Source organism: Clavelina lepadiformis, chromosome 3 (assembly GCF_947623445.1).
Source record: "Clavelina lepadiformis chromosome 3, kaClaLepa1.1, whole genome shotgun sequence".
NCBI classification, from domain to species: domain Eukaryota; kingdom Metazoa; phylum Chordata; class Ascidiacea; order Aplousobranchia; family Clavelinidae; genus Clavelina; species Clavelina lepadiformis.
This window is the reverse complement of record NC_135242.1, coordinates 2,302,188-2,315,518: the sequence shown is the minus strand read 5'-3', so window position 1 is coordinate 2,315,518 and position 13,331 is coordinate 2,302,188. Positions and strand designations below refer to the sequence as shown.

Below are 13,331 nucleotides of genomic sequence, written 5' to 3'. Positions count from 1 at the left end.
TGCGATAAGTTATTAAGCTTTTGTTCAAATTCCCTAAAAAACATCGTTTGCTTGCTAAATTTTTTGGCACTAAATTTGGACGTAATTTGCATATTTTCTAAAGCTGCTCACGTTTAAAAGATCATCTCATGCCAACACGCACAATATCACAACAAACATGTCGTTGATAATTAAGGTTCTTTGTGCATATTTTACGCATATGTCGTTCGTAGAACAATACAAGTGGAAACCACGGTAATTCCCTGAACAAATTATGTTGAGCTGTTTAAGGAGAAGCAAACCCCAGGAATGATTTAACAGCACGCTTAAAATTTCCCAGTTTTAGCTAAAACTCTTTGCTGTTTTGCTAAATAAAACCAATGCAAATGAGCAGAATTGCAACAAAACCTTTCACCTGTCAATGCTCATAAATGCTTGATTTTTATTTCCTTAAGCGTCTTATAACGACGTTTCTTAATTTTAAATAAGCTTAATTTCAACAACTTTATTACGGCAGCTATACAAGCATTCATTAACATTTAGAAATCATAGAATTCCTGATTATGTGTAGAAGTTTATTACAGTCTTTGCTTACTTTACCACACGGAAAACTGTGAACTTTGCAACAGTTTGTGTCGAATACATTTTCATGCATGATTATTTCGCCATTTTCCGTGCTGTTGTTTTTATTAACTATTTTCTCTGAATGGTTCTTTAATCTCTATATTACCATTGACGGCATGGTTTAGATTGTAGAAGACTGTACGTGCAAAATGTATCAATTTTTAACTATAGACAATTAGGCCTACTTTGATCACGTATATCCCGGTAAAAATTGTATGACGGAAAGAATTGCTCGTTAAAATATGTTTTTTCCCGCAAAAATTACAAGTTATGCCCGAGGCATTATGGTTATGAGCGTACACGAACTGCGCGCAAATTTTTATTTTAACTTTTTCCACAAACAACACAGTTGAATTTTCTGGATAATTCCCGCATTTACCTTATGCTAATGAGATATTGGCAGAAATGAATGCAAAATAATTTCCGAAAACGGCATTTTTGTTGTGAAATTTTTTGTTGTTGGTATAAAAGGAATTTTAAACGTGAGCTGTTTTGAAAAAAATGCAAATTTTTTGATAAATGTTTTATGTCATATGCGCCATGTTAAGTTCCTTGTTTGAATATTTTCTTAACCAAGGACTCTTACCTAATCGCGGATCTGTAAATCCCAAGCAATAATGCTTGCTTTAGAAGTAGCCATACAATTACTGTATAACGTAGCCGACATGAACTATAGTTGTTATTGTGTGTTATTATTATGTGTGCATTTGCCAGGTATATTATATGTTATCCGTGTGTTTTGCATTATAACGACGCAAATCGTCAAAAGATTTAAAGCCGGTTTATACCAAAGCTTTCCTGGATGAAAAGTAAGTCAAGATTAGTAAACCTATAAAGAATTCTATGATTTAAAATTGTCGACATGATGTCCTATTAAAACGCATAACACCACAAAACTTGTTTGAACATTGGTTTATAAATACATTGACTGGTGGCGTTTTAAGAAAGATTTTTTGGAAATTCTGCTCAATTACATTGGATTTATTTAGCGGAGCAGCAAAGTGTTTTGGGTCAAACTGGGAAATTTTGAGCGTGCTGTTAAACCATTCCTGAGGTTTGCTTCTCCTCAAACAGCTCAACATGATTTTTTCAGGGAGTTACCGTGGTTTCCACTTGCCTTGTTATGGGAAGACATATGCGTAAAATATGCTCAAAAAACCTCATCAACGAAATGTTTGTTGTGGTATTGTGAGTGTTGGCAAGAGATGACCTTTTAAACGTGAGCAGCTTTAGAAAAAATGCAAATTACGTCCAAAATTAGCGTCAAATTATTTATCAAGCGAACGGTGTTTTTTAGAGAATTTAAACAAAAGCCTAATAAGTTATTGTAACTTTATTTGTAAACTTGTCTTGATAAATAGCTGCCAAAATGTACTGTGACGACATCAAATGGCTTTGAGAAGTACTTCTGCCAAATAATTTATAGCACTTGTCTCACTGAAGTCTCCAAAATAAGTTTGTGATTATTATTATTTACCATCACTCGATATTGCAGCAATAATTCAGTGAATGATCTTTTATGCATGCGCAAAATTAAGCTCTCATTCGGAATCTTGCGTCGTTCACTGTCATTGACACACATATTTCTAAATCCCCTACATTTGTGTGGTTTAAGCTGACGGATAAATATTCATTATCAAATGTTGATCGACAAAGTAGATTTGAAAGCGATTAAAGAAAAAAGTTTGAGCATATTTTTTCACGATTTAAAAATTGAGCGATTGGTCCTCTATAAAAAGACGAGCCGTATTCTCGTTGAATGCAGTCATTTTCTAATAGAAATTGGCATTACAGCTTGATATTTAAGAAAACTTTCAAAAGTTTTTTATAAGGTAAGTTTTGCAAAATTTCTAATTCTATTACAAGCAGTTAATTTGTATAGATATGGTTCTTTATGGAAAAATATTTATTTTTAACAAGAAGGGTTAATTTAAAATTTGATTTTTTAGGTTCGTTTCCTCTTAAAAGAAAAGTTGGAATCATGAATGGAAGATTTTTATTCTCGTTGTTGGTGATTTGCTTCCTGGCATATTCAGCTGAATGTCAAGAAGAAAGACCCATTTTTATTCCTCAAGTCGGTCATCGAAGTGAGTCTAGTTTGTTGATTTGAACATTATATTTACAAGTTACAAAAAACAACTGTTGGCAAGTTATGAAATTTATTTGTCGTTTTATTTCTTCTTGTCCATGTGCTGTGTATGCACTTCGATATAGGCTGTTGAGAAGTTAAAAATTATAAAGACATTTTTTTATTTTAACATTTTTAGTTTATTTTTGGAGACCTCATTACACCTACAGGATAATCAGAATCTGCACATGGAGATGTTATTGCCTGAAATTGCCTAATCCATTCACCTTCCAATCATCGGCTTTTCCTGTCCCGGTACGTTTATTTCGTTTCCAAAGTACTTAATTTATTTTGCTGAAATAATCGGCTTGGTGGTGGAGTGTTTAGCGTAGCCTACCCGGCTCGTAATTGGGCCTACGCCTGCCAAATTTGATTCCCAGTTGCGCTACCTTTGTAATTCCTTGGAGCAATGTATGAACGACACTTGCTTCTGTTCAGTGATTTTGGTGAACAGTTCCAAGTTCGGTCAATGCTGTACAACAACAAGAAAACAAATAAAAAAAGTTTGTGACAATCGGAACTTGAACAAAAATAAGCTCGGTGACCTGGGCTCGAGTGACGAGGAATCATCGCAGAGTTTAAGTCGTGCAAAATCTTTCCTTTGTCTGAGGATGAAAATTGTGATACTATTCCAGACTAATCTATATGATAACATTATTACGTTTGTATGTAAGCTTATTTAGCAATAAAATAACAAATATTTTGTTTACTAAACTTTACTTTTGTTGATTTACGCAGGTTTCGTCTTCTCAATGTCTATCAAGCGTCCGAAGACCTGTTGAACGGCCCAGACAAATCTTTGAAACAAAAGCATAATTGTGCACCTACGACCAGCATTTTGAAAATATATGAACCAGGCCTATATGTACCAGAATATGAATGCGTGTTTACCTTTTTGCTTTGTTAAAATGTAAATAAAAATCTAGGCTGCATCTTTATATGTTTTAAGCTGCGTGTTATTGTAAATCAGAGTAGAAATGCAACCGAAGCAAATTGGGAATATCTAAGCATCTTGAAGATATATTTTACATGAGATGTCATATAAAAATACTACAAAGTCGTGAAAAGCTTGTACAGTACATTAACGTATAATCCTGGCAGTAAATTTATGCTAAAATTAAATTGCTTTTCAATAGGGTTTAATTGCAATATTTTTTAATGCTAAGTCAATTTACTTGCATACCGTATTTTACGGACCATAAAGCGCACCCGATTATAAGGCGCACTGTCAATAAATTGCTTTGATTAGTTTTTTGTTCATACATAAGGCGCACCGGGCGATAGAACGCAACGCAACAAATACGGTACTTCTGTAGTTGTTCATATCTTTACAAAACATTCGATGTGGTAACATTGTGCGCGATCTAGTTAATAACCATCTTAGGCCATGAATGCAAGCACTGATAGAAATATAATAAAAGAGCAACGTCTCGTGTTGTTTGAACATAAAAAAACTATTTACAGAAATTAAAGGCGTTATCGTATTTGCCCAATAACGTTCCAGTTATGTTGGATATGTCACGTAAGTTAGCCTACTGTGTATTTTTACTAAGTATGAATCGAAAATAAAATAAACGTCTGTTCCTCGCCAAAGTGTACAAGGTCAATGTGTATAGGGTCTTAGGAACTCGTCAATTAGGCTACTTTACTAATTCATCAAAATTCACATAAATTACTATTTAATGCAAGGACAAATCCTACAGCATTTTTCTTAACTACTGTTTGTATTCACTAATATAGTTACAGTCGCTTTCGTAACAAAAGCAAGCTGCCTGTTCCACTACTTGCATAATTTTTTCGGCATTCGTTCGTTTTTTTCACAAATACGACAAAAATGTGACAAAGCAGAAGATCTTGCGCCGATTATTATTAGGCAGAAGAATATCGACATTCTTCGCGAGCGAATTTTATCTTTGTAAAACTTAACCCAGCGAAAGAGCAGGCGCAAACACAAAATACACTTGCCAGAGATCTCTGTCTGAAACCAACTTACTCATAATGTGGCTTGCCTGCTGGTTATTAGTCGTGAACGCAAATTGCTTCCCATGTTGCAATTTTACGACTGAGGTTACACGAGAATAAGAACTCAGGTAGCGATAGCCTGGAAGCCCTTGGGCCTAGAAAGTAGCTCAGTATGTTGGTAGTCGTATGCATGTTTACTAGCCAACGCAGATTGGTTGCAGGTTGACTACAGCTAGTGGGAAATGCTCTCGAATTCGGATAATGATGTTATATTTATGTGTATTACCGCGTAGAGTACGAAGGCAGTATTGTCTAACTTAGAACGAACAGGGTCTACTATGCAAGTGCGCAACCAGATGACGTCGCAATTTTAGTAGCTAGGGTCTAGTAGACAAAGGCATCCTGTGGTTGTGCACTTGTATACTAGACCCGAACTTTGTCTGGTGTTTGTTATGGAACTCAAAGAATTCAGGGATTTAGCCTCGGTACGAAATGCATTAGTCTGATAGTGTGCTTTTCCGCTCAGTTACTTGCGGCCATTTGTGGAAAGTTTGGCAGCTGCACGTACGAGCTTCGTTGATATGCACTCCGGACGATTTTGTCGTCACGCCGATTTATAAAAAATAAACATAGAAAAGCTGATTGTTTGAACGTCAATTTAAATAAACAAGGAATAGTGGCTTCACTGTATGCCGTGACACCTAATTTTGTGCATTTGCATGAACCATTTCTCGTCAAAAACTGCCATATATACTTTCCAGTTAGGCTGTGTGAGAAAGGCTAGCATAACGAACTGGGTCTAATCATAATAGTCTAATCTACAAGTGCAAAGATACAGATGAAGTCACAATTTGAGTAGATGAGGTTTAGCACACAAATGCATCCAGTGGTTGTGCACTTGTATACTATACCCAACGAACCAATGTAATGACAAAACTCTACAGATGTACTATCAACAATGAAAAAAAGTTACAAACATGCAGTCGTGGAAAGTGTGTCACCTGCATGCTCAAACGTTTTCACATTCACTCCGATTTGTAATAAACACACAAACAGTATATTTTGTTGTTAAAGTTGGAACAACAACACTGTTTTTTCACATTTCGGTTGGTAATATTGTTTCTGTTTATCATTAGGGGTAAAGTAGTTCACACAGAAATCTTGATACTGACGACTTATGATTTTTGTGATTTGTTCCTATTCACATTCAATTGATGGGGGAACAATTGGAATTATCGTTGGCTCAAGAGTTAGAAGCCTTGATCGAAAAACTTGTAACAAGCGGAGAATCATCTTTGGCTAAACCTACAATAAAAAAAATCAAGTCCCACTGCAAGAAAAATAACAAATGTGTTGAGCACGTTTTTCATCTTTTGCTGACACATTTAGAAAAAGACCACAGTGAAATTCGTTTTTCGGCTTTTCAAATTGCGAGTGAACTGTTCTCAAGGTCTCATTTGTTTCGGACGATGCTGTTGGACAGTTTCCAAACATTTATGGACTTAACTGTGGAAACAGATTTTGATAATCCTCTTCCTCCCCCAAAAATCACAGCGGACAAATTGAAATTAGAAGCACTCACCACAATTCGTGGCTGGAATGATAAATATGGAATCGCATATCGGAAACTTAAGCGTGGCTTTGACTATCTAAAACATGTGAAAAAAATAAACTTCGATCAGTTGCAAAACATCAATCAAACTTATGCTCAACAATTTCGGTTAAACCAACAGCAAATTGTTAATGCTACCAAGCTTGATAAGGTTGTAAAGGAAATTGACTCCAACCTATGGGAAGTCGAAGCTTGTGTTGCGGAAATAAATAACGGCTTGAAACTAATTGTACCCACTTTTCTTGAGGAGGATATTCCTTCTGTCGAAAACTCTGCTGCGAGTAACAGTCCTCAGTCAAGCGGTAAATCTGGAAATAATACTCAAGATCGTCAAGCATATGGTTTGCCGGATCGAGGATATACTCTACAACTTAATCTGGCTGAGATATCTACTATAAATGTAACACAGACGTCGGACAACAAAGCTGTATTTGCTCGAATAAAAGACTGCATTAAATCTGCAAATCGTATTCATCTGCCTCGTCTTCGTGAGTGGTTGACTACAGGTGGAAAATGTGGTGCTCCTCCGGAGACCATGCGGAAACTCGTGGATGTGAAAGATACTATGCAAAAATGTCTGGATAAGTATAATGAGTTAAACGGTGATTGTGAGAGTGATGAGGAAGATTTTGATGATTTTATTGAAGTCCCAGAAGCATCCAGCACAAAACGCTTCAAATCAAAAGTATCTTTAAAAGCAGCTAAGAAAGAAAAACTAAAAAGATCCAGTGATACGAACATTTGGAAACCTCTGAGAAGTGACAATAGCATGAACGATCCCACTTCGTACCAATATGCTCTAGCAAAGCAAGCTGAAAGCCGTAAGCGAGCTAAAAAAGAGGACAATTTTTCATCACAACTTCCCCGGAAAAAAGAGTTTCCTGCCAAAAAGTCAACTTCTCATAATGGAACGCCGAAGAAAGATCCCCTGAAAGAAAAAGCCCCCGTTGTTCCGTTTGGTCACGATCTTCTGACCTGGGACAAGGAACGTTTCAAAGAACTGAGACAGAACCTGAAACTTGGTGCAACAAAAGAGCTTGACATTGGGCATAGATTTTGGTCCGGACATTCTGCGAGTGAAGGCGACAGTGGAGTCTCCGATGCTGCATTAAACTCATTAACTTCGCGAACTATCGAATTTACCGGGACGTTTGAAGCTGTCATAAAAAGCTGCCGTGCTCCATTATCTAATGGCAAGCTGTGTCCTCGCAAAGATCGCCATAAGTGCCCTTTTCATGGAAAAATTATTGATAGAGATGTACTTGGAAACCCGGTGTCATCCGATCAACCCAGCACATCATCTTTCATGGATCGACCTGCATCCAGTGATTGGCAGGATCCATCCTTCCTTAGGGATGTTCACGCTGGTCTAGGAGGAAAAATAGATCTTTCTCTGAAGAGGAAGAAAGGCAAAAAGAAATCGGAAAACGGTTTAACAAACTTAAAAACTGTAAAGAATACGAGTCGTGGTCGATTGCAGAAGAAAGTTCTTCAGCCTTCCAGTTTAAAACGAGTCAATGAAACACTGAATCAGTTGGACATGAAGCGAAATTTTGACAAATTTGGCAACAACTTTAATTATGCTTTGCATTGACTAATCAAAATTTTTCATGCTTTCAGTACCGGTATATTCATACTATTATTAGAAGAGTGGTTTGTCTACAATGCAGACATGTTACCAGTTTCTTCAAACTGTGCCAAGCCATACCATGTGCATTCATATTATATTTTTTAGATATGACAGTTCGACAATTATATGTTAATGAAAGTTATAATATATATATGTTATAAAGTGTAACACTGTTGAGTATGTTTAAATTTTTTTGATTGTACATCAGCTACCAGTGTTATGTTTTCTTGCGATATTTTGTCATGCACTACTGTTATATGCCATTGACTTAACACATGTATGGTGTGTGATCATGTTAAATTATTATCTTCAGAGGTAATTGACTATAACGGTCATGGATAGTGTCGATCACGGTGATCGTATGTTTCAATTTTCTTTTTCATCTGGCCGCAACAAGCAACCTCGGACATTGAACGTCCCTGTGAACGTGACTGATATGAAGATAAACGAAGTTCCAGAATTTACGGCTCGATTATTAAACTTCCATAATATTCCGTGCTTTGTCGGACCAGGTGAGAAAATAAATTTCAGTTAATGAGAAGTGGACGGGAATCTTAAAATAGAATTTTATACACATATCTCTTCCGGCCATAGCATATGTTTGTTTTAAGTGTAAATGTAAATGCTTTGTTTAACGTTTTTAAGCGCAGCAACTTTGGCGAATAATGTCAGAGCCATGCTTATTTTCTGTTACCAGTTACTTTGGCTTACGTCTATAACCAGGGTTAGTTTTATTTTGTTTTTAGGATTAAATTCCTCTTTGACAAAGTTTATCAAAGATGAGTGTTCAGAATTAAAGAACAGAAGATCATCGGATTGTCTGGCAATGATAAAAGAAAATCCCAATTTAATCGAGACCATTGCTAAATCGTTAGCTGAAAAATATGAAAAGGTCGTAAGACTAAAATAAATTCGGAATAATATTAGGTGTTTCGTTTTTCGTGCATGTTTAGACATTGTCATTCTGCTTTCAATACGCTCAGATTTTCGTTCTCAATTTACAGACCTGGTTGCGGTATTCTGTGCCAGTATCGAGCAATTTAAATGAGTTTCCCCTCGCGTACCACTACCTCATCCACTCCCCTGCCATGCAGATTCTGCTGAAACTTGAAAAGAAATATCATTCCGACCTCGCCAAGGTTTTCTTGAGTCATGTTGTTTTTACCAATCTCATTAAATAGGGAAATGTTTAAGACCATAACATGTTGGTTGATTTGTCGCGGTTGTCGTATTTTCAAACCTTTTATGGCTCTTTATGAAGAATTTTTCATTTCTTGCAGATTTTAGTGAACAAGGAACAGTCATTAACTAAAATGCAAGAGCGCCACCAACTGGAAATGTCAAGAGCGTGCGAGCATGTTGGGTTTGCATATTCAAATGATGACGTCACAATACTCGCATCAAAGCATTTGGAGGACGCAGAGGTTTGGCGAAATTTATTTCACTTTTTAAGTTTTTTTTAAATTAACATTTGACAAATAACATTACTGGTTTTGAAATGCAATTTACGTAATTTTATGTGGGTGCCACCTCCAGTTTAATGCACTTACATTTCTTATTCTGCATTTAACCTTTAATATTCTAAGTAGCGGTTGCAGTCACACTGGAAGAATGAATATCTCACTGTAACCAACAATCAAAAGAGTAAATTTCGTGAATTGGTCATAAACCTGCATAAAGAAATGCAAGGAAATAACGGCCGCCTTGATGATAGTGGACCAGCCTAGTACGTAGTCAGTTGTAGAATTTTATCACAGCACATTATCAAGTAATTTTACATAGATCCTGATGCAGAATTTTGGTCGGTGTTCGCTGATTTGTCCTGTTTTGAAAAAAACGATCTCAAATTTGTCAGTATCTCTCGTATTTTACTTGTTTCAGTAATAAAATGAAGCAAATCATTGATGAGACCGTATCGGTTATGAGGTCAAGCAATGGAAATACGTTATTCAACAACGAAGAAGCTGGAAGATCTCCAAATGTGTCTTCGACAACTGGCAGCACTGGCACACTTATGGAAGAAAGTTTCACCATTAATCTTGGTGCCCAGCTTAAGACGATGCACAACATTCGGCTGATTGTTACTGACGCATTGAATTTTTGCCATTATTCTGATGAAGGGTATGTTAGACAAGCAGCATGCTAACTATCAGCCGCCATCCAATACTTATTGTTCAAGGTTTTCACAATATTTACAGTATTTTATTTTCATCATGGAAGCAGGAACACTGTACGTTTAGAGGGACCCCTAACTATGACCTAAAGCAGATGGTTTATAATTAACTAAAATTTGGTATTTTGCCAACAGGGAAATGGAGGCACAAAGATTCCAGACAGCAATGTCACTTTATTCGAGTTCTCTCTCAGCACTTGTCATTCTGACAGATAACAGGCTTGGCTACAATAGCAGTATACAGAAAGGTAGTTCCGGTGGTTCTTATGGGTGCAATTTTTCAATGCAAGTCATGCTATTGTGAAGCTTAACTCAACCTTCTGTCGGTGGATTTATTTTCCAGAGTTTTCAACCATATGTCATTCCTCCACTGAATTTCACTTCGACTCACTGAAGGAACAGCTTGCTGAGATAGAGAAGCACGCCAAACAGTGTGAAAATTTCGATTCCAGTGACGAGTAGGCTGAACAACTTTTGTGCAATAACAAAAGAATTCTGAAATTATATGAATTTAATTTTTGTAGAATGAAATCGGAAGAAGAAACCTCTTTTCGTTTAAAAGACGGCGATTTCTACATAACAAAACATTCCAATTTATCTCAAGTCCACTTGGTTTTCCACTTGGTTGCCGACGAGGCAAAGCTTCAGACGAAGGCTTCACTCACGAATGTAACATCCAGGCATCCTGTTGTCATGAGTCTGCGACAGATTCTGAAAGTAATGACTTCTACATAAGTAATTCAAGTGTTCCTCATGGAAACACATAACTCTTTAGATTGTAAAGATATAAAATGTCAATACTTTCCAGGTGGCGTCAAGCTGTGACGTAAGAACCATCACAATACCATTGCTACTGACCCATGAACTTACAGAAGAAATAACGTTCCAGTGGTGCGTGAAAAGAGCCGAATTAGTGATGAAATGCATGAAAGGTGAATTAATACAACTCCTCAGTAACCTCACTCAAACCAGTTGGTTTCCTAGGAATTAGACTCGTTAGCAATTTGACCAATACAAAAATTACACATTTACTTTTACGCAATTAAAAAACGCTTTATTTTGGTTTTATGATAAACCATATGAAACGACAGTTACAAATACAGTAAATTAGTTAAAAAAGGCGTCACCACACAACCATCCATAACCTTGGGCAGAAGCCATTTTATTTCATCGGCCTCATGCGTACTGGTCAGAGATTTCGTAAACCTGAATTCTGTTATTTCGACAATATATGAGCCAGGTTAACAATTGCAACCGTCGTAGTCGGGTCTATAGAGAATAGATCACGAATTATAGCAACCTTACTACAACCTCGCCATACAAGCAATGCTGCGATTTTGAATTTCTTTATTTTTCCGTGTTTAACGTCACACATTACACATTTAGTCTTTCACACGAACCATGCTCTATGGAAGTAGCCCGAGTTACACCATAGCAACTTTTCATTCTTTCAAAATTAATGCACGAAAAACTTTCAGGAATGAGAAGTAGAATCCTAAGTTGTATAGAAATTTAATTGTTTTAAAAAACCTTGAATTTGGACTCGAAAAAATACCAAATTGTTAATGACAAATCGGATTATGACGTGCACACCCGAGACAAGTGCAAACGGCGATGTCGAGAAACATTGGAATGACGAATTTGGACACAGGCGATTGAACGTGACTGACATTTTTGACACGGCCCTACACAGAAGTATGCGAACTGCGACATGGCTTACCGTCATGAACAGAAATTAGTGGCTGGTTTGGACAGAAACTTACAACACGAAGCGCAGATTTCTTGCACAACGTAAAATCTTTTCCCAGGTTGAGCCCGTGTGCTCAAATTGACACGGTGGCGATGCTCTTGCGTGCAATGCCGTGGCGAAAAACTCGTTAAACTGTATTTGCTGCCAGTTCTGTGAGTGTCAATAACGCCATCTTTTCAGGATTTATGATGGAGATGGCCGCTTGGGATGGGGGAGTGTCAAGGACGGTCCAGTTTGTTGTCCCGCCAGGAGTTTCGGAAGAAGTGTTTGACAAGATTCGATGCAATCTCCCAGAAGTGTTTCGCACAACCACAACTCGAGATTTAACTAGAAAGAAATTGTTGTCAAGATAGCCAATTTATTATAGTCTGTTATATCCTGTCCGTCGCGTTTTGCTCTCCATGAAATTCCATCTTCTTCCTCGTTTTCATTACGCAATTTTGAACGAAGTGCAATATACAAAAGTAATCATAAGACAATTGTAATAGTTTCATAGAATAACGGTGCAAGGCTGGCTCGGCTTCCCAGTGGTTAGAACGCCAGGTTTGCAATTACACAATACCCAATGGTGCAACGTTGTAATGCCTTTGGACTAGGCATTATCAACGCCCAAACGCCTATTTGGTGGTCATGATGAACAGTTTCAAATTCGGGCAATTCGAAAGCAAATAAAACATGTTTATCCAGCCCATTCGTCAAGGATTAGCCCATAGGAAAGGGAAAAAGGAATGGACGGATTTAGCCATTCGAATGGGCTGAAAGGAATAATTCCATCTTTTAAAGTAATTGTTGTAAGGCTAATCGTGTTCGAATGAGTAATCCATTTTGTCGCATACGGCTATTGTAATGCCTACAAGCCTTATAGATAGCCTGTAAGCAGTGTATGACGCAGTATCCGTTAATACTTCGTGCAAGGCCATTCCAACCGTTGTAATTGCAGTACCAATGCCTTTTGCACAGTTAAACCTATGCTATATGCTAAACTAACCAGTAATCACACTGTACTATACTGTAGTTCGTATCAACACAACAGCCTATAGATCTGAAAAATGTACAGCAGTAGCCTTCACCGTACAATGACCAGCCATAGTTTCACATTAAATGGATTACTCATTCGAACACGATTAGCCTTTTAACAATTACTTTAAAAGATGGAATTATTCTTTTCAGCCCATGCGAATGGGTAATCCGTCCTGTCCTTTTTCCCTTACGTATGGGCTAATCCTTGACGAAGGTTAGAAGCTAATCCCTTATCAATCTGAACTTGCTCGGAGGGTTTGAGCGATGAGAAATCATACCACGTGATGTCCATGTACAAAACAGGGTTCGACTTCAAGTGCTTGGCACCTGCACTTTGCAGTAGGCCTTGTCTGGCTTCGCGGAAGAAGCCAAGCTAAGATCACAGAGAGACTTGAAACCAACGCGAGTATGCCGGGCCATATGTTGCACTGGTAGTTAGTCTAAGTGTAATTA

At 37.3% G+C, this 13,331-nt stretch overlaps 2 protein-coding genes and 1 long non-coding RNA gene across 3 annotated transcripts; all 3 read left to right on the top strand.

Moving 5' to 3' along the window:
• The first annotated feature begins 2,315 nt into the window (after nucleotides 1–2,315).
• LOC143449907 (uncharacterized) lies at nucleotides 2,316–3,669 on the top strand. The gene is made up of 4 exons (XR_013114621.1): nucleotides 2,316–2,435; nucleotides 2,553–2,690; nucleotides 2,871–2,986; nucleotides 3,470–3,669. It is a non-coding gene; the product is annotated as an uncharacterized LOC143449907 (long non-coding RNA).
• Nucleotides 3,670–5,809: 2,140 nt separating this feature from the next.
• LOC143449953 (UV-stimulated scaffold protein A-like) lies at nucleotides 5,810–8,249 on the top strand. The gene has a single exon (XM_076950308.1). The coding sequence runs from the start codon at nucleotides 5,908–5,910 to the stop codon at nucleotides 7,897–7,899; it is 1,992 nt and encodes a 663-aa protein (XP_076806423.1). The 5' UTR covers nucleotides 5,810–5,907; the 3' UTR covers nucleotides 7,900–8,249.
• A 20-nt stretch (nucleotides 8,250–8,269) lies between these two features.
• On the top strand, nucleotides 8,270–12,337 carry LOC143449954 (FERRY endosomal RAB5 effector complex subunit 3-like). Its single transcript, XM_076950309.1, has 11 exons — nucleotides 8,270–8,447; nucleotides 8,682–8,827; nucleotides 8,940–9,074; nucleotides 9,216–9,359; nucleotides 9,525–9,661; nucleotides 9,817–10,056; nucleotides 10,244–10,356; nucleotides 10,452–10,566; nucleotides 10,633–10,825; nucleotides 10,917–11,040; nucleotides 12,039–12,337. Exons 1-11 carry the CDS (start codon nucleotides 8,270–8,272, stop codon nucleotides 12,209–12,211), a joined length of 1,698 nt encoding a protein of 565 aa, XP_076806424.1. The 3' UTR covers nucleotides 12,212–12,337.
• The last annotated feature ends 994 nt before the right edge of the window (nucleotides 12,338–13,331 follow it).